Source organism: Lagopus leucura, unplaced genomic scaffold, assembly GCF_019238085.1.
Source record: "Lagopus leucura isolate 7727_CA_CO unplaced genomic scaffold, USGS_WTPT01 Super-Scaffold_100037, whole genome shotgun sequence".
In the NCBI taxonomy this organism is placed as follows: Eukaryota; Metazoa; Chordata; class Aves; order Galliformes; family Phasianidae; genus Lagopus; species Lagopus leucura.
Genome location: NW_024962286.1, coordinates 103557 through 126405, shown reverse-complemented (window position 1 = coordinate 126405; position 22849 = coordinate 103557). Strand labels below are relative to the sequence as shown.

The 22849-nt window shown below is 56.6% G+C and overlaps 4 protein-coding genes across 4 annotated transcripts; 3 read left to right on the top strand and 1 right to left on the bottom strand.

The window, feature by feature from the left end:
- Positions 1-752: 752 nt before the first annotated feature.
- Positions 753-4095, bottom strand: CUNH1orf50 (chromosome unknown C1orf50 homolog). The gene is made up of 4 exons (XM_042883286.1): positions 3958-4095; positions 2955-3041; positions 1763-1894; positions 753-1059 (listed from the first exon to the last, which is right to left on the bottom strand). Exons 1-4 carry the CDS (start codon positions 4093-4095, stop codon positions 877-879), a joined length of 540 nt encoding a protein of 179 aa, XP_042739220.1. The 3' UTR covers positions 753-876.
- A 178-nt stretch (positions 4096-4273) lies between these two features.
- P3H1 (prolyl 3-hydroxylase 1) lies at positions 4274-10596 on the top strand. Its single transcript, XM_042883285.1, has 15 exons — positions 4274-4717; positions 5207-5359; positions 5740-5929; positions 6422-6553; positions 7385-7524; positions 7680-7769; positions 7887-7939; positions 8264-8385; positions 8480-8607; positions 8692-8787; positions 8862-9012; positions 9282-9399; positions 9585-9660; positions 9813-9953; positions 10042-10596. Exons 1-15 carry the CDS (start codon positions 4274-4276, stop codon positions 10183-10185), a joined length of 2178 nt encoding a protein of 725 aa, XP_042739219.1. The 3' UTR covers positions 10186-10596.
- A 1823-nt stretch (positions 10597-12419) lies between these two features.
- Positions 12420-16093, top strand: CLDN19 (claudin 19). The gene is made up of 5 exons (XM_042883191.1): positions 12420-12642; positions 13778-13942; positions 14074-14158; positions 14297-14443; positions 15752-16093. Exons 1-5 carry the CDS (start codon positions 12420-12422, stop codon positions 15798-15800), a joined length of 669 nt encoding a protein of 222 aa, XP_042739125.1. The 3' UTR covers positions 15801-16093.
- Positions 16094-20197: 4104 nt separating this feature from the next.
- LOC122186603 (claudin-16-like) lies at positions 20198-22348 on the top strand. Its single transcript, XM_042883417.1, has 5 exons — positions 20198-20311; positions 20524-20626; positions 21441-21605; positions 21726-21917; positions 22275-22348. The coding sequence occupies exons 1-5, from the start codon at positions 20198-20200 to the stop codon at positions 22346-22348; spliced, it is 648 nt and encodes a 215-aa protein (XP_042739351.1).
- Positions 22349-22849: the final 501 nt, after the last annotated feature.

Genomic DNA, 22849 nt, shown 5'->3' with positions numbered 1-22849 from the left:
AAAAAAAGAGACACCCTATCAAATTAGGCACTTGTGACTTGATAAGGAATTAATTATACCCTGGTCTGATAATAACAACACATTGCTTTTAATTTGCCCAGTGCTCTAAGTGAGGGAGGGTGAGCTGGGAAAAGCTTCTTCCAAAATCCTACGCTGACTCTGAGAAGATTTCTGCCAGCCACAGAGAAGCACAGCAGGATGGGGCTGGGCTGATGGCAGCACTGCAACGAGAGAAGCCTGGTGCAGTGATGAGCTGAGGGTGACCTGGGAGAAGCCAGAGCTGCAGCATCCCCATCTTTGGGTCTCAAGCCAAGCACCAAAACCTCCTCTGCTGCAGGGCAAGGGCCAGGAGGAGCCCTACTTGGTCTGAAATGAACAAATCCCCACTAGAAAGGGAACAAGGAACAACAGACCTCATTGCATGCGACCTCGACCACTCTTCCCATGCCACAGGGCTTCCTAAATGTGTGTGTTGTAATAAGGGCCAAAATCCAGACCTGAAATCACTACCTACCACACACAGTCTCAGTGAGGTATGCCACAGCCAGATGGGTAGGACATATTTTATAACGCAATCAATCTGCCCCAAGCATATTTGCTTTTTGCCCCAAGTCCTTTTGAAATTACTCCATCTGATATCATCTGCCTCTTGTTAAAGCTTGGCATAAGTCAAAGAAATAAGTTACTTGATTACTAGAAAATCCAGTAAGACTGAATTCAGAATTAGTCTTACTAAAGCAAAGAGCAAGTACTGGCAGCATCAGCATTTTCATTTCTTGGTCTCTTTCCTTGCCCTGCCTTTGGCAACGCTCAGGCACTGCCTGTCCTCAGGCATCAGCTCTGTTCAGAGGTCCTGTACAGCCAACACACTTCGCATCATTTGGTGAGGCCCTGGAAGTTGGGCTCTGTGCAGGGGGGGAGCGCTGCCTGCCGGCTCAGCAGTTTGTCCAAGATGTTTATTTCAGCATCTCGTTGCTCAATGTCCTCGAAAGGCGTCCAGGACATGTCGTGCTGCAGCTTATAGGCACCGAGAAACTCATGGGGGCTGGTCCCCCACTCCTGGAAGAGAAAGGACAGATATACACTGCTACTGGGTATCCCTTGGTGCCACACTGTGCTGACAGTCGCAGCCTCTCTGCCCAGGCTGGCTTGCCCCACCACCTTCCAGGCACTCCCAGCTACACAGAAGTCCCACTTTCTAACCTAAATATAAGAGTAACTACCCTGAGTCTAAGACCAATCAAGGCACAGTACAGTGCTGCTGACACAGGGAAGTCTGGGGACACAGTATCACCTTGCAGAGCTCCTCCACCTTGCTCATTGCTGTTTTCTCTGTAGTCTTCACCCTGTGCATTAGAAAATGGGTTGCCTGCAAGGAAGACACCTCCAACACTAACTCAAGAGGAGAGTCATCCCCACTTCCCATAGAAACAAAACACCAAGCTGCAAACCATCTCAACCCCTGGGCTAAAGCACCTGAGAAAATTGCTGCCAACAACTACAGCAGACAGGGAAGGCCCAGGGCATGTCTGCATTTCTCTGCTTTCATAAAAAGAACGGCGGAGACTGAACTGAGGTCGTCTACCTGTCAAAGACACTGCTCACCTTAGACCAGCAGATAACTCATATCAAGAAACCCAACCGAGCACAGGTCTGTGAATGGCTCCATCAAACCAGTGCTTTTGTCAGAGTTCCAGAAGTGCCCAAATACCAGAAATTGTCTCTTCCCCTCCCTGCTTCCTCAGAGGCTGCCGCCACACACCTTAGGAGACAGGATGGAGAAGTACTTTTGGCCACTCTCCCTCCTATACAAGTAGTAAATGTTTCCTGGCTTCTTCACTAAGTTGCAGGCCACGTGGTGCAGATCAGCATCCCTGTTAGCATCTTCCAAGACCTGAAAACAAATTTAAAATTTCCACACTTGAAATATAACTGATTACTTTCTTCTTACACACACACTTCTGCATCTCAGCCAGAGCCCACAAGGCTCTGCCTTCCCAGCACAGCTCTTGCTTCATCCCATCGCTTGCCCCAGGAAATAGATGCTTTCCAAAGAGGCATTTATTTTCTTCAAGTTTCCTCTGCCGAGCGGCACTCTGGGACTCCTGCAACCCTCCACAGATGTGCAGATACCTCCAAACAGCAGCAAACTCTTCACAACCCCAGGTTCGCCTCTGCCCCTGCCCCCACCATTGGCTGGAGTCTTTCCTTGCCTCCACGCACAGTCAGACCCTGGGGACTTCCCTGCTGAAGTAACCTGGGGAAGGCACAGCAAGCACAGGGGAACTCAGCTCCCCAGCTGCAGCTCTTAACAACCACATGACATAATTGCCTTGATGACAGTGGGCCAGCTGCAGTGACCAGCAGGTCCCTTCTCACTCCATAACTTGTTTTTGGTTCTATGAGCACACCTGTAGGGCTGAAGACAAAATGCAAGAGAACAGCTGAGCACTGCTGGGTTGACAGCCAGGATCAACTGCTCTGGTAACTGAGCTGGGACAAACTCAAAAGCTGAGACACATCCAAACCTCAGAGCAAAGCTCATCTTCTCCCAAGGGCTTGGATTCACCTCAGAGCAACCATCCAGAGCCACACTGTCACCCTGCTGCTCCAGCTCCTCCTGGAAGCACACCCTACAGTGACAGGAGTTTTCTGTCACTGTCATAACTGACATCCCAGCTGCCATGGGCTGACCACCAGCTCTCACCCCTCCTTTGAAAGGACTCGGCACACCTGACAAAAGCCCCCCTGATATGCAGAATGAGGCAAAGCCCCCAAAATATCCCTCATGCCCCCAGTTGATACCAGACAGTGAACTCTGGCTGTCATCCCCCCGAATCTTCTCCACTTGGTTTCAGGCAATGACCAGCCTGCAGCTTCTCCCAAATACCCAGCAGCTAAGTAAAAGCAAATCTTTATCCTTGTTTCCTTCCTGCCACTGGATGCATCCTCACCTTCCGAGCCTGCTCCTGCAAGCACCGGATCTGCTCAGCAATGACAGACAGCTTGTTGCAGGCGTTGGCTCGAACATACTCATCTGCCTGCAAGAGACAGAGGGGTTGATGAGGACGAAGGCAGCCAGGGTCCTATGGACATTTCCACACTGAGGAAGCAATGGCTGCAGCCTTGCATTAACGGAGCTCTAACACGAGCTGCACAGGCAGCTCTGAGCCCCCCGGCAATCCATAGCTGGTGGGGGGACACCACAGCATCCCCAGACAGCTGGGTACACAGATGCAGACAAGGGGGAGGCACAGTGGGCAGGAGATGGGCAGCAAGACAGAGGTGAACCAAAAGAAGTGGGATGCACCAAGAGAAGGCAGAAGGATCTATGGGGAGGTGTTTGGAGGGGCTAGAGAAGGTCAGGAAGACAACCTGGGAGGCACTGGGATGGGAAGGAAAGAACTGAGGGGAAGAGCAGAACATACAAGGATGCACTGGGGAGAACAGCAGGAAATACTGAAACCCAACAGAGCATCCACAAGGTTCCTTCCACCCTGAACCATTCCTACCAAGGTGGTAGGCAGCAGCACACAGCAGGGGCAATGGGGCATACAAGGATGCAGGATACACTGGGAGGTACTGGGATGGGCAGGGAGACACTAAGGGGGACAGCGAGGCATAAAAGGGTGCACTGGGGGGAGCAGCAGAAAAGACTTGGGGCACTGAAGCCATGGTGGGAACCACTGGAGAAGAGCACACAGCGCTGGGAGGCACTGGAGCACCTGGGGCGGCAGGGCAGGAGGACAGGGCAGAGTTTGGAAATGGATGATGTGCAAGGTTCCTCCAACCCGAGCCTTTCTGTGCTCCTATAACGGCGAGAGGCACCGGCACGGAGCGAGGACAACACGGCGGTGCTGACTCGGGGCGCTGCCGGGAACCAGCAGGACACCGGGTGCCCGTACGGCCTCAGCCCCTGCCCAGCCGCTTCCCCGGGGGACCGTGCCCGGCCCTCACCTGCTGCACCTGCCGGGCCAGCGCCACCAAGTCCCCCGGGTCCCCGACGCGGGCGGCCCGCCCGGCGCTGCCTTCCACCAAGGCCAAAGCCAGGCCCACACCGCCACCACCTCCATCCTCCCCTCCTACGGCCGCCATAGCCCGCTTCGCCCCGCCCCTTCCGCTCGAGGAGAAACTTCCGGTGTAGGCGTGGTCACTCAGCAGGGGGCGTGGCCAAAAGTCTTGCTGGCGTGCGGTGTGGGCGTGGTCGTGAGCAGCGGGCGTGGCCGGGGGGGGGCGTGGTCTGGCGCGGAGCCGGGCGGCCGCAGGCTCTGCCATGGCGCTGCTGCTGCCGCTGCTGCCGCTGCTGATCTGGGCGGCGGAACCGCCGGCACCGCTGGGACCGCCGGAGCACTCCGATCCCCCGCTGCCGGCCGAGCCCCCGGACGCGCTCTTCGCTGCCGGAGCCGAAGCGTACGCGCGGGGGGACTGGCCCGCCGTGGTGCTGCAGATGGAGCGGGCGCTGCGGGCCCGCGCCGCTATCCGCGCTCGGTGGGTTCGGTGTCGCCTGCGCTGCGCCAATGCCACCGTGGCGGTACCGACGAACGGACTCGAGCCGGCTCTCCGCGATCTGCTGTTCTTCCGGGGGCTGCTGCGGCGCGCAGCCTGCCTCCGGGGCTGCGGGCCCACCCAGCCCTCCCGGTACCGCCTGGGCGAGGAGCTGGAGAGAGAGTTCCGCAAGCGGAGCCCCTACAACTACCTCCAGGTCGCCTACTTCAAGGTACGGCCCCGAAGGAGATGAGATCCGGGAGGGAGGGGGGGATATCGGGGAGCGGCGTCCGAGAGGGGTCCGGAGGTGCGATTCAACCGCAGCGGAACCCGCAAGCGGAGGGGCGGGCGGGAAGGAGGCGGGCGGCGTGGATGGGAGTGATGTTGGGGGACGGGGAGGCGTCCCGGGCCCTCCTCCCATCCCTCCACTGCTCCCCCCGCAGTGCCACGTCGGGGCCTGGCTGGGGCCTGCCGCATCCGAGGCGTGGGGGGGGGGGGGGGGGGGGGGGCCCCCCCCCCCCCCGGGGGGGGGGGGGGGGGGGGGGCCGAGCAAACCGTCCACATCCCCACACGTGCTCAGTACCGGGACCCCCATACACGGTACTGGGCCCCCACCCGGTATGGGGGCTGGGAGGCAACGTGCATGTTCAGGATGACCCCAGTCCTCTGTGTCTTAGCTCCAAAAGTTGGGGTCCCTCACCACCCCTCTGCCCTCCCGCAGATCAATAAGGTGGCGAAGGCCGTGGCTGCAGCCCACACCTTCTTCGTGGCCAACCCCGAGCACGTGGAGATGAAGCAGAACCTGGAGTACTACCAGATGATGGCAGGCGTCAGGGAGTCCGACTTCGCTGACCTGGAGGCCAGGCCCCACATGGTGGGTGCCCCATCCTCGTGTTGGGTTTTACCCCAAAATTGCATTTTCTTAGCTGGGAATGTGGCAGCGCTCCTAAAATACCTGCCCAGGGCTCTGTGTGGGGAGGGGGAGATGGGCTGTGGGCTTAGCAAGCACACAGCACTGCTGTGTGTCCATGTGGTGAGAGGTGTCCCTGGGACCAGTGCTCTGAGCACATGTGGTGCCCCAGCCCTGCAGACACCCAAGGTCAGGGCACGGAGCTCTGAGCGCTGATGGAGCTGTGGGAGCAGCAGGGTTGGACCTGATGGCTTTAAGCATCCCTCCCAGTACCACCTGTTTTATGATTGTATGAATGGGCGCTGGGCAGCTTTGTGCTCACAGCTCTGCCTGGCTTCCTGCAGACAGAGTTCCGCCTGGGTGTCCGGTTTTACAGCGAGGAGCAGCCGGCTGCTGCTGTCCTGCACCTGGAGAAGGCACTGGAGGAATACTTTGTGGCTGACACAGAGTGCCGTGCTCTCTGTGAGGGGCCCTATGACTATGAAGGCTACAACTACCTGGAGTATAACGCAGACCTGTTCCAGGCCATGACAGGTGAGAGCGCCTGTGCAAAACCCTCTGTGAGGGGTTGGGACCAAAATGCCCTATGGGTGTGCACACCTCTCATCCAGGCCCTGGCAGTGCTGCCTGGAGGTGTCCAAGGCTACAGGGACCCTGAGCAGCCTGAGCTGCTGCAGGGCATCCATCCCATGGCTGGGGGTTTTGATCTGCGTGATCATTAAAGTCCCCTCCAACTCAAGCCATTCTGTGGTCCCCATAGATTTCACTAGGAGGAATGCTGCCCAGGACCCCCTCCCCATTTCCAGAGGGATGTGGAGAACGGGTCACCTGGGCACGGGGCTGGGAGGCTGAGACTGACAGGAGGAACACTTCCTTTATGGGATGTCACACCAGTCATACGGCGGTGGGGGGCCATCCTTGGGGGTCTCCAGTGCTGCAAGCTGGAGCGGGGACCCTATGATGTCTCATCCACCAACCAGCTCTTCGATGACCCCAAGCAGTGATATGGGATTTTTTCTCCACCAGATCACTACATGCAGGTGCTGAGCTGCAAGCAGGGCTGTGTCACAGAGCTCGCCTCGCAGCCTGGCCGGGAGAAGCCCCTGGAGGATTTCCTGCCCTCGCATTTCAACTACTTGCAGTTTGCCTACTACAACAGTAAGCAGCTCGTTGCCCCATCCTGCAATGGCCAGGACTCCTGGCACTGCTCACATCAACACTGACATCGTGCTGTGGGCATAAAGGCTCATGGACAGCAGTGTGCCTTAGGAGAGCTGTGTCTTGCTGCCCTCTGTTACAGTGAGCCTCCCTGCTGCTCAAATGCCAAATTCCTGTGCAGCTTCACTACAGCCTAGAGAGGCATTTTTTTTTCCTGCCAGCTTTCTGCCTCACATCCAAACAAAAGAGGCACTCTGGCCATCCAGGAGAGTTTGTTATAACCCAGGCAAATGGATATTGTCTTTTTTTTGTTCTCCTTATTAGAAAAAAATTGAACTATTTCTTTGCAAATTTCCCCAGAAGGATTAAAAAACAAACAAACAGCCAAGGCTGAACTCCAGGAAGACTGAAAGGATGTAATACTGTAGATGAAAGTAGGTCAGCATGCTTAAGTGGCTGAAAATTGCAGGTTAGCATGGAAATGGGTGTTACTGTCTGGAAATGGGCTTTAAGATACATTTTCCAAGCATGAAAACTCCTCAGCCAGGGGCACTGATTGCTGCTGAGGTGAGAGAGCACCTCACACTGTTACTTTCCCTTTGTGGCAGCAGTTGACTTTGCTTCAGAGTATCTGCCCCTGCTTAGGGCGAGATCCTTCGCAGATTTCAGCTTTCTCTGTTGTTTCTCTGTATCCCCATTTACTCTGTTCCCTATCAAATTCTCATCATCCTCCCCAGCCTCTGCTCCAGCAGTGGATTGTGCCTGTGCCAGAGCTGGGCACCAGCAAGGCAGGGAGAAGACATGCTGTAATGGTTCTGTTTCTCTTTCCAGGTGGGAATTATGAAAAAGCAATTGAATGCACCAAAACATACTTGCTCTTCTTCCCAAACGATGAGGTGATGAACCAGAATTTGGCCTATTACACTGCTGTCCTGGGAGAAGACCTGGCCAGGCCCATTGAGCCCCGAAAGGTGGGTGACCACAGGGACAAGCCAGCATAGGATGGATTCTGTCCTTTCAGAGCTCCAAGCCCTGGCAGAGGTTTTGTGGGCTGATCTGGGTTGGGTTGCAATGGGGACAGCAGGTAGGAGGGCTGCCCTGACCCACCCCTCTGCCCCTGGCCCAGGAGATCCAGGCATACCGCCAGCGGAGCCTCATGGAGAAGGAGCTGCTCTTCTTCAGCTACGACGTCTTTGGGATCCCATTTGTGGACCCGGTGAGTGGCACTGCAGCAAGGCTGATGGCAGCTGGAGGGACGTGTCTGCAGGGAAGGGGGATGTGGTGTCAGAGGCAGGTCCTCATCCAGCTACTGATGCTGTCCCTGTGGCTGTAGGACACGTGGACGCCTGAAGAGGTGATACCAAAGAGGCTGCGAGAGAAACAAAAGTGAGTGTTTGGCCAATTGCCACTGGGGGGGGGGGGGGGCAACCAATGGGGGCACCTCTCTGCCTTCCTTGGGCTCAAGGCAGCAATTGCAGAGGGAATTACCTGATGCTGGGGCTGGGAGAGGCTGCTGGAGGGCAGAGCTTGGTCCTTGGTCACCCCAAGCAGTTTGGGGTAGGGCGTGAGTGCTGCACTGAGATGACACCTTCACACCTCGGGCTTTGTCAGCAGCCCTTAGACACAACTTGTCCTGTCCTTGCCTTGGCATGCCTTCTTCCCGACTTGGGGACAGTGGGGCAGTGGAGCTGATGGCCACTGTGTGCCCAGGGTGGAGCGGGAGACAGCAGCACGCATCTCCGAGGAGATCGGCAACCTGATGAAGGAGATCGAGACGCTGGTGGAGGAGAAAGCAAAGGAGTCTGCAGAAATGAGCAAGTTCATCCGAGAAGGTGCGGGCAGCTCCGGGTCCTGGTGCCAGCCCAAAGTCCCTCAGCACCGCCCCAGTTCCATCCGTACTCCCTCCTGATCCCACCTGTGCTGCAGGCGGCCCCTTGGTGTACGAGGGAGCCAGCGTCACCATGAACTCCAAAAGCCTGAATGGGTCTCAGCGCGTTGTGGTGGATGGAGTCCTGTCAGCTGAGGAGTGCCGGGAGCTGCAGAGACTCACCAACGTGAGCGCGGGGATGCGGGGATGCCGAGGGGTCGCATCCTGTGCCTCAGAAATCAGGTGGGATAACGTTGGCTGGGCTTTGCAGGCAGCTGCCTCGGCAGGGGATGGCTATCGTGGGAAGACATCGCCTCACACCCCCAGTGAGACCTTCTATGGTGTCACCGTCCTGAAGGCCCTCAAGGTTAGCGTGGCTGCGGGCGCCTGGGGCTGCTGCCCCGCTGCAGCTGAGCCCACGTTGCTGTCTGTCCCCCACAGCTGGGCCAGGAGGGCAAGGTCCCCCTGCAGAGCGCCCACCTCTACTACAACGTGACGGAGAAGGTGCGGCACATGATGGAGTCCTACTTCCGCCTGGAGGTCCCGCTCCATTTCTCCTACTCACACCTGGTGTGCCGCACAGCCATCGATGGTGAGCACGGCCCCGAAGGGCTGCTCTGCAGGGGGATGCAAAGCGCCTTCACCCTCTGCCCAGGACCCTTTCTGAGAAGGAATTCTTCCTAATGTGCAGGCTGAACCTCCCGTGGTGTAGCCTGAGGTTGTCCTGCCCTCTTGTCCTGTTGCTGTTACCTGGGAGCAGAGGCCAACCCCACCTCATCCCAACATCCATACAGTGTTTGGAGACAGACCCTGTTCCCATACGGACAAAGTACTGATGCACAACCTCTTGTTCCACCCTAGAGAAGCAGGAAGGCCGGAGTGACAACAGCCACGAGGTGCACGTGGACAACTGCATCCTCAATGCGGAGGCCCTGGTGTGTGTAAAGGAACCACCAGCCTACACCTTCCGGGATTACAGGTACCGAGGTGTCCGTGGGGCTGAGCTGCCCTTCGGAGGCTGTTAAGCTTAGCAGCCCCCAGGTGAGAATCAGGGCAGAAGGGCAGCCCAGCTCAGACTCTCTTGCCTTGGCCTCTTGCTGTGGTGGTGGGTCAGGGTTTGGGTGCTGGGATGATGGCTGTCACCCTGTTCCCTACTTTCTTTAGTGCCATCCTCTACCTCAACGGGGACTTTGAAGGGGGAGCTTTCTACTTCACAGAGCTGGATGCCAAGACGCAGACTGTAAGTAACTGTGCTCCCTGGAGCTCCACGCACAGCTGCCAAGCTTTATTCCATCCCTGGGGAAAGTGCTTTGTGTCAGTGCACGGGGTGAATGTGGGTTTGGAGCTGGCTCTCCCCGTGTCCCAGTGGTGCAGCAGAGTCTTTTCTCGCAGGCAGAGGTGCAGCCCCAGTGTGGCCGTGCCGTGGGCTTCTCCTCTGGCTCAGAGAACCCCCATGGGGTGAAGGCTGTGACCAAAGGCCAACGCTGTGCTATTGCCCTCTGGTTCACCCTGGACCCTCGGCACAGCGAGCGGGTAAGCACCTCACCGTGCTCCCTGGGCAGCAGGAGGGTCTTGGGGGCTGCCCTCTGTGGAAGGGTGTGACATGAGCTCTGGCCCACAGGAGCGAGTGCAGGCGGATGATTTGGTGAAGATGCTTTTCAGGACGGAAGAGGTGGATTTGCTGCAGGAGCCAAGCACGGAGCAGGAGCCAATGGCTGCCACCAGCACTGCTGGCTTGCATGCAGCAGGGAAGGATGAACTGTGACACTCCTCATGCAGGGTCCCAGCCCTGCCAGGGCCGGCACCACCAGCTCCATGCCATTTAGGACACAGCTGCAGCCACCATGTGGCTTTGGCTGCTCAGCCCTGGGCTGCAGGCTGGGCCCTACTTTGTGGTGCAGCATGAAGAGCTCCGTGGCTCCCAGCCCTGCTGTGGATCTGCCACCAATCTTGAAATGAGCATCCAGACTTTGGGGGTGGATAGGGGTGAGGAACGTGGGGAAAAGGGAGGGATGTTTTTTAGAGTTGAAGACCCAGTGCCATGGTAGCAGTGTGGGGCTGGGAGGGCTGGAGCCACACCAAACGTGCCTTTCTGCTTTGCTTGAGCCCACTCCCCACCACAGCTATTTAAGTGCCTTCTGCGGAGGACTGGTGAATACAGGTGTCTTTTCCAAAAGCCCGGCTGTGGGTGCATCCTTGCAGCCATCCTGGTGCCCAGGCGAGGGCAGCAGCCCTGTGCTGCTGGGAGCAGAGACGCTGGCACAGCATATCTATCCGTGCGCACAGAGCTGCGTTTTCTGTCCAGCAGCGCTGGTGATGGGGCACAGCAGGGAGCAGAGGTCATTGTCCCATGTGCCATGGCAAAAGCCTTCTGGTTGCACAGCCTGCAGGCTTTGTCCCTAGGTGCCTTTAGGACTCCTGCAGCTGGGGAGTGGCAATGCAACCCCTGCATTAGCTCTGCAACATCCCCAAGAGGGACGCAAAAGCTTCATGTTCGGGCCAGAAAGGACCTGGAGCCAGTGGGGGCAGTTCACCCTATTATGACACCCACTGTCGTGACTGGAGCTCTGCCCTCTCCCTGAACAAGAAGGACATTGAGCGGCAGCTGAACAGGGCAGTGAATTGTCCCCACACCATTACCATAACCATGTGGGGAATGCGAGCGCACGCTCTGAAACACCGCCCGCAAAACGCCCTGGACGAACAGGCAGAGGGGCCAGAGGGGTCAGTGCCTAGCACAGGGATGGCAGCAACGGGACGATGGTTTCTCCCTAAGGGTTCCCTGCTCGCACACTGGTGCAGGAGCTGCCTGCTGTCCCCCAAGCGTGGAGCTCAGCCTGGGGCAGGCAGCCAGCCCCTGGCCACAGCGAGCGTGAGCTGACTGCCGATGAGATGGCGGTTAACGATTGCCAGGGCAGGCAGCCCGGCAGGAGGGCAATGCTTGGGGCAGCTGCCAGCTCCCTGCACCCAGCAAACAGCCACTGAGGTCTCCATGTCACCGAGAGCTCTGTTTCACCAAGGGTTTCATGCCACCAAGGGCTCTGTGTCATCAAGAGCTCTGCACCAATGAGAGCTCCGTCCCGCCAAGAACTCTGTGCCATGCTCTGTGCCACCAAGGACTCCGTGTCATCAACAGCTCCATGTAACCAAGGACTCCGTGTTACTGAGGGCTCCATGCCACCAAGGGGTCCATAGCACTGAGGGTGCCATGGCATGAAGAGCTCCATTCCACCAAGAGCTTCGTACCATCAAGAGCTCCATGCCACCCGGGGCTCTATGACAGCAAGTAGTCAGTGCCAACATGGTCTCCATGCCACTGTGGATTCCATGTCACCCGGGGCTCCATTGCATTGAGAGCTCCATATCACAAGAGCTCCATGCAACTGAGTTCCATTTCAACAAGAGTTCAGTTTCACCAAGAGCTCCATCTCATGGAGGGCTCCATACCACCAAAGAACTCCCTCCCTCATGTCACCAAGAACTCCATACCACTGAGAGCTCTGTGCCACCAAGGGCTACACAGAACTGAGAGCTCCATGCCATCAAGACCTCTACACCACTGAGGGCTCCATGTTACGAAGAGCTCCGCGCCACTGAGAGCTCCAAGTTCCTCTTGGCACGACCAAATGCCCACTGCCCTGCGTGCCCCCCTCCGGGCAGCACAGCACAGTGTGACACTCCTGCAACCACCCCTGCAGCAGCCCCAGGGGTCCCTGCTCCGATGACCCGGCGGGGGTTCACCTCCCCCACCCCAAAGCCTTCCCCACTGCGCTTCGACCTCCCCGGGGGTCCCCATATCCCCCACCTCCCCTAATCTCCATCCGAATCCCTCTTTTCTCGGCGGACACCTACTACCCCGCTCCGCTCCCTGACCCCTAACCACCCACCTCCCCCCCACTGCCCCTCCAGCCCAGAGGAGGGGCTGATGGAGCTCGGGGCGGGACGTGGCGGGCACACCCCCGGGCAGAGCCGGGCCGGGCCGGGCGCAGCGCGGCGGCGATGGGCGGCGGAGCACGGGAGCTGGCGGGGTACCTGGCCGCGTTGGGCGGGTGGGTGGCGGCTCTGGCTGCCGCGGCTCTGCCCCAGTGGAGACAGAGCTCGTACGCCGGAGACGCCATCATCACGGCGGTGGGGCTGCACGAAGGGCTGTGGATGAGCTGCGCCGCGCAGAGCACCGGGCAGGTGCAGTGCCGCCTGCACGACTCGCTGCTCTCCCTCGACGGTGCGTACAGGGGGCGGCGGGCATCCCTTCCCTCGGCGCTGAGCCCCTTCCAAGGAGCTGAGCCAACCCCCGTGGCTTTGAGCCAACCCCTCCCCACTTCCCAGCCTGGGTCCGAGCCCCCTTAGTGCCCTTCCCGCTGATCTGAGCCATCCTTTGGGTCCCAGCCCTATGACCCCCCCCCCCCAGGTTTGAGCTCCCCTTCCCAGCTCTGTGGGAAGAGCCTACTTTCCCCCTGAACATCTGAGCCCAGTGCGTGTCAGAGCTCTCCTTGCTCCTCCCTGGGTCTGCATCCTGTTGTGGGTCTGAGCCCCTTGGCTTCTCTTTGTGCTCCAGTCCCACTTTGTACCCACAGCTCAGAGCCCAGCTGTAGGGCTGAGCCCACCTCGTGACCATGGGCTTAAAGCCCTCGCCCTCCCCAGTCTCTGTGGGTTTGAGCCACACACTGGGCATCAAATTTGGGAATGGCAGCTGCACAGTGGGGACATTGCAACCCTGGGTTGTGTGCAGTGTTGAGGACTGTCGTGCTGCTGCTGAAATTGCAGCCAGAAGAGTGTGGAGGGAGGAGGAAGAGCACAGTGGGGAGGAAGGCTGAGGCCCCAGTGCTGAGAGTGAGTCAAGCTCGCCTTGTTGTGCCATTGGTCTGCATCCTGCTGTGGGTCTGAGACCCTCACTCTTCTCTTCGTGTTCCAGTCCTGCTTTGCATCCACAGTTTGATTCCCAATGTAGGTCAGAGCCCTGCTGTAAATCTGAAACCAGCTTGTGCCCATGGGTTTCAGCCCCTTTGTCTTTGCCCCCAATCCCTGTGGGTTTGATCCCGACAGTAGGTGCCATGTGGGGACATCATGACCCTAGGGCTGCGCACAGCATTTGGGGATGGTGCTGCTGCTGAAACTGCAGTGAGAAGAGCAGGGAGGGAGGAAAAAGAGCGTGGTGGGGAGGAAGGCTGGGGACCCTGGTGTTGAGAGTGAGCCGAGGTGTCCTGGCACAGTGCCCCAGGCACAGGAGCTGTGAGTGACCCTACGCAGTGAGGACAGGGTTAAGGATAAGGTAAAGGACGGGGTGTTAAGGTCAGGTCCATCCCAGTGGGAAGTGACTTCACCTTGCAGTGCTGCGAGCAGCGTGTTTCCCCCTGCAGTTCACATCCAGACCTCCCGGGCTCTCATGGTTATTTCTCTCCTCCTGGGTTTCTTCGGCATCATCGTGAGTGTCGTGGGCATGAAATGCACCAAGGTTGGTGAGGAGGATCCCATCACCAAGAGCCGCATTGCTGTTGCTGGAGGTGTCCTCTTCATCCTCTGCGGTAAGCCGCTGGGCAGCTGCAGCCTTTGTGCCTCTTTGATGCAGAAAAGCTCCAATAGCCTCTAACAGGAGGGAAGTGGAGCTGTTTGGCGATGAGTTGGGCACTGCTGATGCTCGGTGTTTGACACCCAGGTCTGTGCACGTTAGCGGCCGTCTCCTTGTACGCCACGCAGGTCACCTACGAGTTCTTCAGTACCAGCACTCCGATCAACGCCAGGTAGGAGCCCCCCGGGGACACCGCTTCCCTGAGCTCCTCTGCATCCCTGGGGCTGCCCTCCGTGGTAGGCGGTGGTGACACGCAGCCCTACTGCTTTTCCCATCCCCTGATGCTGTACCAACCCTCATCTTACCACAGGTACGAGTTTGGCTCGGCGCTGTTTGTCGGCTGGGGGGCTGCCAGCCTCACCGTGCTGGGGGGTTCCCTGCTCTGCTGCTCCTGCCCTGCCAAGGAGCGCCAAGGACAGCAGTACTACCGACAGTCGCAGCCTTCCACAGCCCGGGAGTACGTCTGACCCCAGCCCTGCCTTCCCATGCCCTCCCCTCCCAAGAGCAGGCACGGCCCCGGTGCTCCCACAGGACGCACAGCTCAAGGGCACCACCAGAGACTTTTCTTCTGCTGGGGACGCACCAGCTTCTCAGGAGCTTTTCCAGGTTGCAGCGCAAGCCTCTAAAACAGGCTGTTGGTCAGAATTCCCCGCATCCAGCACCACCAGGCTGCAGGGGCTGCACCTCCGCCCCCAGCCCTGCGCTACTGGGGCTGTGGGTGGCTGGGCCGTGCCCCAGTGCCTGGCGTGGGGTGCTGGGGGTGGGCTGCACAGAGGTGCTTTGTGTTGGGCCACCCCACTGCGTGCAGCCGTCCCCGTGTGCCCCTACATCTCCCACAGCCTCACCTCTGGGTTTTCCAGGGAAAGGGCTGCTGCCTAGCGGTGCTGGAGAGGCTCAGTGTCCCCGTAGCCCAGCTTTGGTGGCTTAGGAAACATTCCTGTGTTCAGGGTGCAGGTGTGCTCTGCGTGGCTGCTGCCCCAAAGCGCTATTTGTATTAATCATTCTTGATGTGAGCACACGAGGAATGAAAGCACGGTGGTTTGGTGGTTGCTGGTGCTCCAGCTGAGCTCTGCCAGCTAAAATCTGACCCGGGTGTATTTCTCACCAGGCGCAAATATGTGGCCTTGTTAAGCAGGAGAACAAACTGGTGTCGGCCAGGTTAGAGCAGGCAAAATGGGGACTGTGAGCACAAGTAATGGTTTGTTTTTACTTCGGCGCCCAGCGTAGCTGTTTCAGTTAACTCCGAGATGGACAAACCTGTGAATTTTGATGTCTCCCCACTGTTTCCAAATGCCCCTTCCCCAATAGGACCGGTGAAGGCTTTTAGGCTCAGCCGTGCTAACTGCCACCACCTCTGTGTCCACGCCGCAGCTGTTACTAACACACCAGCGCTCCATTCCTCCCGTGGATCCTCGGAAGGCCTGGTGCTGCCATCTGTCTGTCTGCTGTACGTGGTATGCCAGCTAAACCGCAGGAAACGGCGCAGTGGAAATGATCCAAAGAGCCTGGCTTGGTGGTTTTGCCCTTTTTTTTTTAATTACTTTATAAATCCCCACATCGCTGATTTCTCCCTGCTTTTTTTTTATGGTCTGCTTTACGCCCGTGTGCTGCTCTTACTCCTGGCTAAACGTAGCCGGTTGTCCCAAAATTAACAGTCGGGGCAGCACCTCCCCATGCAGGAGGGAAGCAGAACGGTCCCTGCACTGGGGGTTGGCTTCCGTGAGGCAGGAAGGACTAACAGCCATCTTTCTCTTTTGCATTGCAGACCCCATGTAAAAATATCGTCAGCCATCAGGGGAGAGCAGTGCTTGTAGTGTCTGCACTGTCGGGGAGACTGGTGCTTGCTTTCCCCTCAAAACACACCCCAAAGCCACTGCAGTGAGGATTGGGAAGGAGAATCGTGCTTAAAAATAGTTGTGTCTGAAGTGTGTTTTCATATACAGAGTGCAGCATTGTGTAGAAGAATGTTTTTATTCCTTGAAGGTAAACCTGCATTAACTTCTCTGTGTGACGCACACCGCGGGAGCAGCGCTGTTTGGGATTCCTATTTGTGGTGGGGTTTTTCAGATTGTTTGTACTAAAAGTTGTATTAAAATATTTCTGACTACGGGCGTCCTTCTGAAGTCATCTCAGCCTCCATCCCAACGGGCCTCTTCCCATCGCTCCCATGGCAGCGCCGTGGGGCTGAGGCCTCATCCCCGGGCTGGGCAGCGGGTCTGGGGAGGAAGGGAGGGAGGTTTGTGTTTGGGCTGAAGGCTGCCTGCTGCTGGCTCCCAGGCCAGAGCCCCCTCCTCTCAGCCCGCTGGGAGGCACTTGAGAGAAGCGCGGCTGCTGAGAGCCCACCGGCTTTGAGCCACTGTGAGGCAGAACTTTGCAGGCATGCCCAGCAGGTGCTGTCGCTGAAAGCGTGGCTTAAAAGGTTGTTTAATTTCAGCCTAAAGCACCTAAATCCCATCTGGCTGGCCTGGCACCGCACCCCTGCAGCCACGTCCTCAGCAAGGCCCTTCTCAGACCACAGTCTGTCCGCCCAGCGCCGCAGCCCCCCATCGCCTCCCCATCGCCTCCCATTGCTCCGCTCCGCACAGAGCCCTCGCTGCAGTCGCCCTGCTGTGTGCAAAGGGCAGCCGCAGGCTTTAATCCCTTTTCCAAGAACCAGGGTGCTCCTCGCTGTGCCAATTGAGTTGATTTCTGCTTTCGCGGCACCTGCTTTTCCTTGGCACTGCTGGAGGCCCAGGGCTTTTGCCCAGATCCCCTGCCTTCCCGCAGCCCCTGGCTCGCAGATATCTTCTGTTCTCCCCAAAGCTCTGCCACGTTGCCGCAGGCTCGGTCGCATGGCATCAGCCGCCCAGGCTGGAAGAACATAACAGAGGGGGAAAAACAGCTGATCTGCAGAAGCAATTACATGTTTGGGGGCACAAAGGCCCCCACTGTCCTCCAGACAATCCCTTGTGTGTTTTGCCCATGGCAGAGTGGAATTAAATATGGGAACGGGCTGCCAGGCTTGGGGTGGCCCGCAGCGTTGCATGCGATGCGTGGGATCCACTGCCATCCAAACCGCTAAAAAGAGCGCTTTGGTGGCATTCTGTCCCCACTGCCTCTTTCTTTTCCTCTTACAAAACCAGTGTGATGCAGGTGTGATCTTCATCTCATCTTCACTGACCGAGGAAATGTTCTTAACTATTGAAAGACTGACGCATTTACCCCTCCACCTGTATCTTTCCAATGCCCAAAACATTTCAACTCAGAATCAAACAGGTGGGCTCATTTCATATACAGTAAATCCACAGATTAGAAGAGTAAAAAATAAAAACAAAACTCTTTTACACACCACCAGTGCCTACATGTGGAGAACATACCAGAATTCCAGCCGTTTCGTGGACATCTAAGTACCACCAATAAATTCCTGAGATCTGAGTTGGAAAATGAAGGTATACAAACCCTGCTGGAAGGTTTCAGCCCCAGTGTACCGCTACATGCACAGGTATGCTGGAGAAAAGTCTTGCCATGAGCCAGAATACCACGTGAAACAGGATAATGTGAAATAAAGCCACAGCAATCACTCACATCAAGAGCCTGGGTGCCTCTGCAGGGCTGAGCCTCAAGAATTTGAAGGAGTGTGCAGCGCTCTGCCAAACCCCTGTAGTTCAGTACTGCAGGGGATTATTTAGAGGGGAAAAAAAATAATAATAAAAGTGCCTCTCTTAAATATATCCCGTGACTTGGAAATACATACGTGGGGTGTTGTTTCCCACTGACCCACAGAGGAGAGCACAGATACAGCTGACAGCCGTGAGGCACTGCTTATGCTGGAGATGCTCAGAGGTCGCTGTAACAAGATGCTTTGCAAGAAAGCAGTTTTTCTGGGTAGTAAGGAACAAAACTGAAATATTTGGGCAGCACGAGGTACTGAGGTGCTGCTTTTGAGGGTCAGCAAAAAGCCCACAAAAATGCCTCTGGCCAAGCAGCCACGTTTCTGAGCTGGAAACCACCGGAGAGGAGTGACTGTGCATAATGGTCTGGGAGTCCCCACACAGCCTGGAAATGGATGAGTTTTACAGGCTGCATTCAGTGCCCCTGTGAGGCTGTGTCCTTTACAGCCTTTTCCTGCATCCCTCCCTTGAGAGCTGTGAATGCTGGGGGAGCCGCAGAGCTGATCACAGCCCTCTTTGAACCCCCAGGATCTGTGAGAGGCCCCATCGAGGCGGCTTGTTTTGCTGCCTCTGGGTTGACCTCTCCGCCAGTTTGAAAGCTATGAGATGTCTTTGGAAAATGGGAAATGCTGGACCATCTCACAGCTGGGAGCCCAACGGACAGCACTAAGGGTTTTGAATTGCCCTCCCTGCAACAAGCTGCGTTCTTCCTCCTGCCACCCATGTCTGTCTGCCTCTGCTGCACCAGAGAGTTGGAACCAACACACCTCAGGCCACTCGCCCTTGAGCACTAATTAAAAGGTGTGATTAAAGAACAGGGGATGTTTGCCCAGAACACAGAGCCCCCCACCCGGGCAGTGTTTCTCCACGTCTCCCACGGCCCCAGCTGGTTCCAACGGGTGTCAAGATGTGATGTTTTTTGGAAGCCAGTCTCTGTTTGCAGCCAATTAGCGTTTAACCATGATGCTCCCTGCTGAGCTCAGCACACAGAGCGCTCTGACATGCCCTAGAGAAGCATTAAATAGCCCAGCACAGATGTGGGCTCACAGTGCTCCGTGGGCATTGCGTTTCCATTGGGTACCTCCGCATCCCATCCAGGTGGGACTGAATCCCACTCTGGGACTTCAGATGGCCACAACACAGTGAGGATGAGCCTGGATGCTGCGATGAAGGTAAGGCTTCCAGTTGGACTGGACTGTGTGCAGTGTTGCTGGTAGCTGGATGGTTGGACCGGATGATCTTAGAGCTTTTTCCACTCTCCATGATTCTATGATTCTGTGTTCTAGAGGAGGGCAGATGCATCCAACAAGCGCTCCCCTCCCAGCTCCCCTTTGTCCCAAACATCATTAATTCCCCATAAAACACCTCCAAGCACAACAAAACCAGCAGCTCCACCACCTGCTGCACCAGCCAAGGCTCCAGCAGTAAAACTAAGCTGTTTTGGAGTTACCCAAGCGCAAACAATGACTGAGCGTTTCCTCTAGAGAAGGAATTTTTTGTTGGGTGTTTTTTGTTTTTTTTTTTTCCCCTGATTTAACTCAAATGGCTGAACAGATTTTCTTCAAAGCCTGCAGAACAGCCAGGGTCTCGGGGAAGGAAGAAAGATTGCGGGGAGTTGCTCAGAAGGTGGCTTGGGATGTTTAAAAGAGCTTTATAAGGTGAGGTCTGTCAGTAATAATGTCAGTAAGAAAGGGTAAAAAACAAACCCTAAGGGTTTGAACCTCTGCACACAGCGGCTGCAGTTCAGGCACTGAAGCATATGGCAGCACCAAGGCTTGGGCTGCAAAACACACTGAAGTAGGAGTCTTCTCCAGCCCTTGGAGATGTGATGCCCTCCGCTCAGACCTGCTGTTCAATTGCTTTCTCTGCGAAGTCCCTCAATTCTGGCATTGATGGAATTCACACGGTTCCGTCCCCTTTGCTCTCTGGCGATGCTCAGCAGCACCCAAAGGCACCACATGGAGGCACAGCAGCCCTCTTTACCACTTGAGGATCGGACACTCCTCAGGACACCCCCACGTGCTCCAGTTTGGGTGTTCTGACACTTCACAGCTTTTCTTAAAAAGGCATTAAAGGAAAAGCAGGTAATCTTTTCACTGAATGATGAAAGAAAACGTTAGGATCTCAGGAGATACGTGCTCCAATAATGGGGTCTGACTACAGAGGCTCTTTGACAATAGTTTCCAAGCAGCTCTTGATTCCCAGAGGGGCAGCACTGAGGGTTATGGAATCATCCAGTCTGGAAAATGCCTTCAGGGTCACTGAGCGAAATCATCACGTTCACCTACAGGTCCTGTCACTGAACCTGTCGCTCAGTGCCACATCCACATGTCTGAAATGCCTCCAGGGCTGGGGACTGCAGCTCTCCACCGGGCGGCCATTCCAGTGCTTGACCACACTCCCTATAGAGAATTCCTTCCTGATCTTCCATCCAGCCCTCATCTGGCACAACTGGAGGCCGTTTGAGCTGCTCTTAGGGATCCAGGCACTGTGGCCCAGGCAGTGGACAAGGCAGTGGGAGGTGGCAGCAGGCATCTCCGTGTTCCCTTGCAGGTGTCTCCATGAGTGCAATCTTGCAGATGACAGCATTTGGTCTCGCTCTCCTCTCAGCCCTATTCCTCCTCCTTGCCACATGCACCGACTGCTGGATGGTGAATGCTGATGACAGCCTAGAGGTGAGTAGAGCATCCACATGCTCGTGGCTGAAAGCTAGGTGAGGGCCTGACGGTCTGCTTTGCTGGGCTGGTTGTAGGTGTCCCTGTTTATTACAGGGGAGTTGGACCGGATGGTCTTTTAGGGTCCTTTCCAACTCACTCTATGACTCTATGATCCCTGGGGAGCAGAGGTGTTTTGAGTGCTCTTTGAGCATCCTTTCTCCTGCTTCCAGGTGAGTCACAAATGCCGGGGGCTTTGGAGAGAATGTGTCACCAACATGCAGGATGGGGTGAGGACCTGTGACCAGTATGACTCCATTTTGGCAGACCATCCAGGTAGGACAGTATGGTCTGGGGTGGGAGCATTACTCTACAGTGTCAAGCAATCCATTTCCAGCACCATTTGCCTATTCCACCAAGTCTCTTTAACCTCTTGTGAACACCCAACAAGGCATCTTTGAGTTCACAGCTAAGATTTCCCTCGAGAAAAAGATCCTCATTGTGAAGGGTTGACCTTAATGAGAAACTCAGGCCCTTGTCCTATATATAGACAACGCAGGATAATGTGATTCTATGGACGAAGATTTGGACACTGAAGAAGGGAACCAGAAGTTAGCATGGACTAAGTGGGGATTCAGGGCTTTTCAGGGAGAAGCCACAAACAGATGGCAACATGAGCAGACTCAGACAGCAGCATCTTCTACCTAAGCTAACATGCAGGGTAAGCCAAGAATGTCTTGAGAAGGTGACAGCATCCCAGCTCCTGAATGGCGCACCTTAAGTTGTGTGGTTTCTTGATGATGGACTTACTGAGTCCCATTGCAAGGTTTCTGATGAGCCTGGTGAGATACAGCGAGCAGCACAAAGGGTGGTGGACACTGGTGTCCCCGTGTCACCGTATCCTATGGAGATGCCCAATGATGATGGAACGGCTTAAGTTGGAGGGGACCTAGCAGGTCCCTGAGCTCCTACTGCCTGCCCACGGGCTGGGTTGCCAGCCACCAGACCAGGCTGCCCAGGGCTCTATCCAACCCAATCTAGCAGTGAGCTGGGTAAGTCCAGGAGGGACAGGCAGCAGTCTGGAGAGGGGCACCACTTCCTCTGACCACCCCGTAGTCCCCTTTCTGGTTTTTTGTTCATTTCTCACCAGTGAAGATTGTGGTGACGCGGACGCTGCTGATCACGGCGGACCTCCTGGTGGGCCTGGCTTTGGCTACTTTGCTCCTTGGGCTCGACTGCACCAAGTTCCTCAAGGAAGAACCTCGTGTCAAACTGAAGATGTGCTACGGGGCTGGTGCCATCCTTGGCACTGCGAGTGCGTGGTCAGGAGAACCCGGGGACAGCTGGGACACGGGGAGACAGAGGCATCCTTCCGAGGGCTTCTGGGAAGTAGGAGGTTCTGCGGCTTACTCTTAACTGGCCCCATTCCTCCTAGGTATCCTGGGTCTCGTGGGCTCCGTGTGGTATGCAGTGGATGTCTACGTGGAGAGGGCCATGCTGGTGTCCCATAACCTCTTCCTGGGGGTCCACTATGACTTTGGGTGGTCCTGCTGGCTGGGGATGGCTGGCTCAACGGGCTGCTTCGCGGCATCCGTCCTGCTCACCTGCTGCCTCCATGCCCACACAGGTCAGTCTGTGTTGCCCCAGGCTGCCCCATGGAGTCATGCAGGGATAAACCTGGGGTGGACGACTCAGAGGGTGCAGGTGCTTCTTGCAGGCTGCAAATGAAGGGCAGTTGGCATTTGCACCCTGGCTGGGGGATGGGAGGGGGGGCTGCATCATGCCATGCAGAGCCCCATAGGTCCCGTGGGGGCACAGGGGGAATGCAGAAATGCTCCACCCCGGCCCAGGGCATCTTGAGGTCCTGGTGGAGGTGTCAGCTGGCCATCCAGGTTCATTTCTCTCTGTGTGTCACCATGTCCGTGGCACAGCCATGCGGGGCGACACACACACACCCTGAATGGAGTGCTGTCTCTCCCACCAGCACCCAGCCATCCTCAGGGACCTCAGCGCCGTGTTGTCACCACCAAGATGTACACCATGAACTCCCGTGTGTGATGGGCAGCAGCAGCTCCCACACCCAGCCCAGCCAAGGACAGCCCCCCTCATCAAAGCACCGTCACCCACAGGGGCAGCTCAGCGACGTCTCACAGTAAGATAAGAAGCCTTGGGGAATGGAATCGTTTGAGTTGAAAGGGGCACTTCCAGGTCATCTCTTCCAACTGCCCCGCAGTGGACAGAGTGCCTTAAGCTCCTGTTGTACCCTGCAGCTGTACCAGCAATGCTCGATGCCTCTGTGGGCGCAGCACAGCTCTGCACTCATTGCCGCATCGCTGCTGTGGAGGAATTCAGCGAAAAGCTTCATCTGCACAGAGCAACACTGACTCCACGTGGCTGCCGGGCCGGCCGCGCAGCAGGCAGGGTGACGCTGCAGCTGCAGCTCGGAGCAGTGATCTGTGTGCCACTCCATCGCTGCACACAAAGCAGCCTGAAAAGTAACAGGTGCTCCTTCAAAGCCGGGTGTTGAAGCCCACACGTAAAGGAGCGTTTTCCAAATTA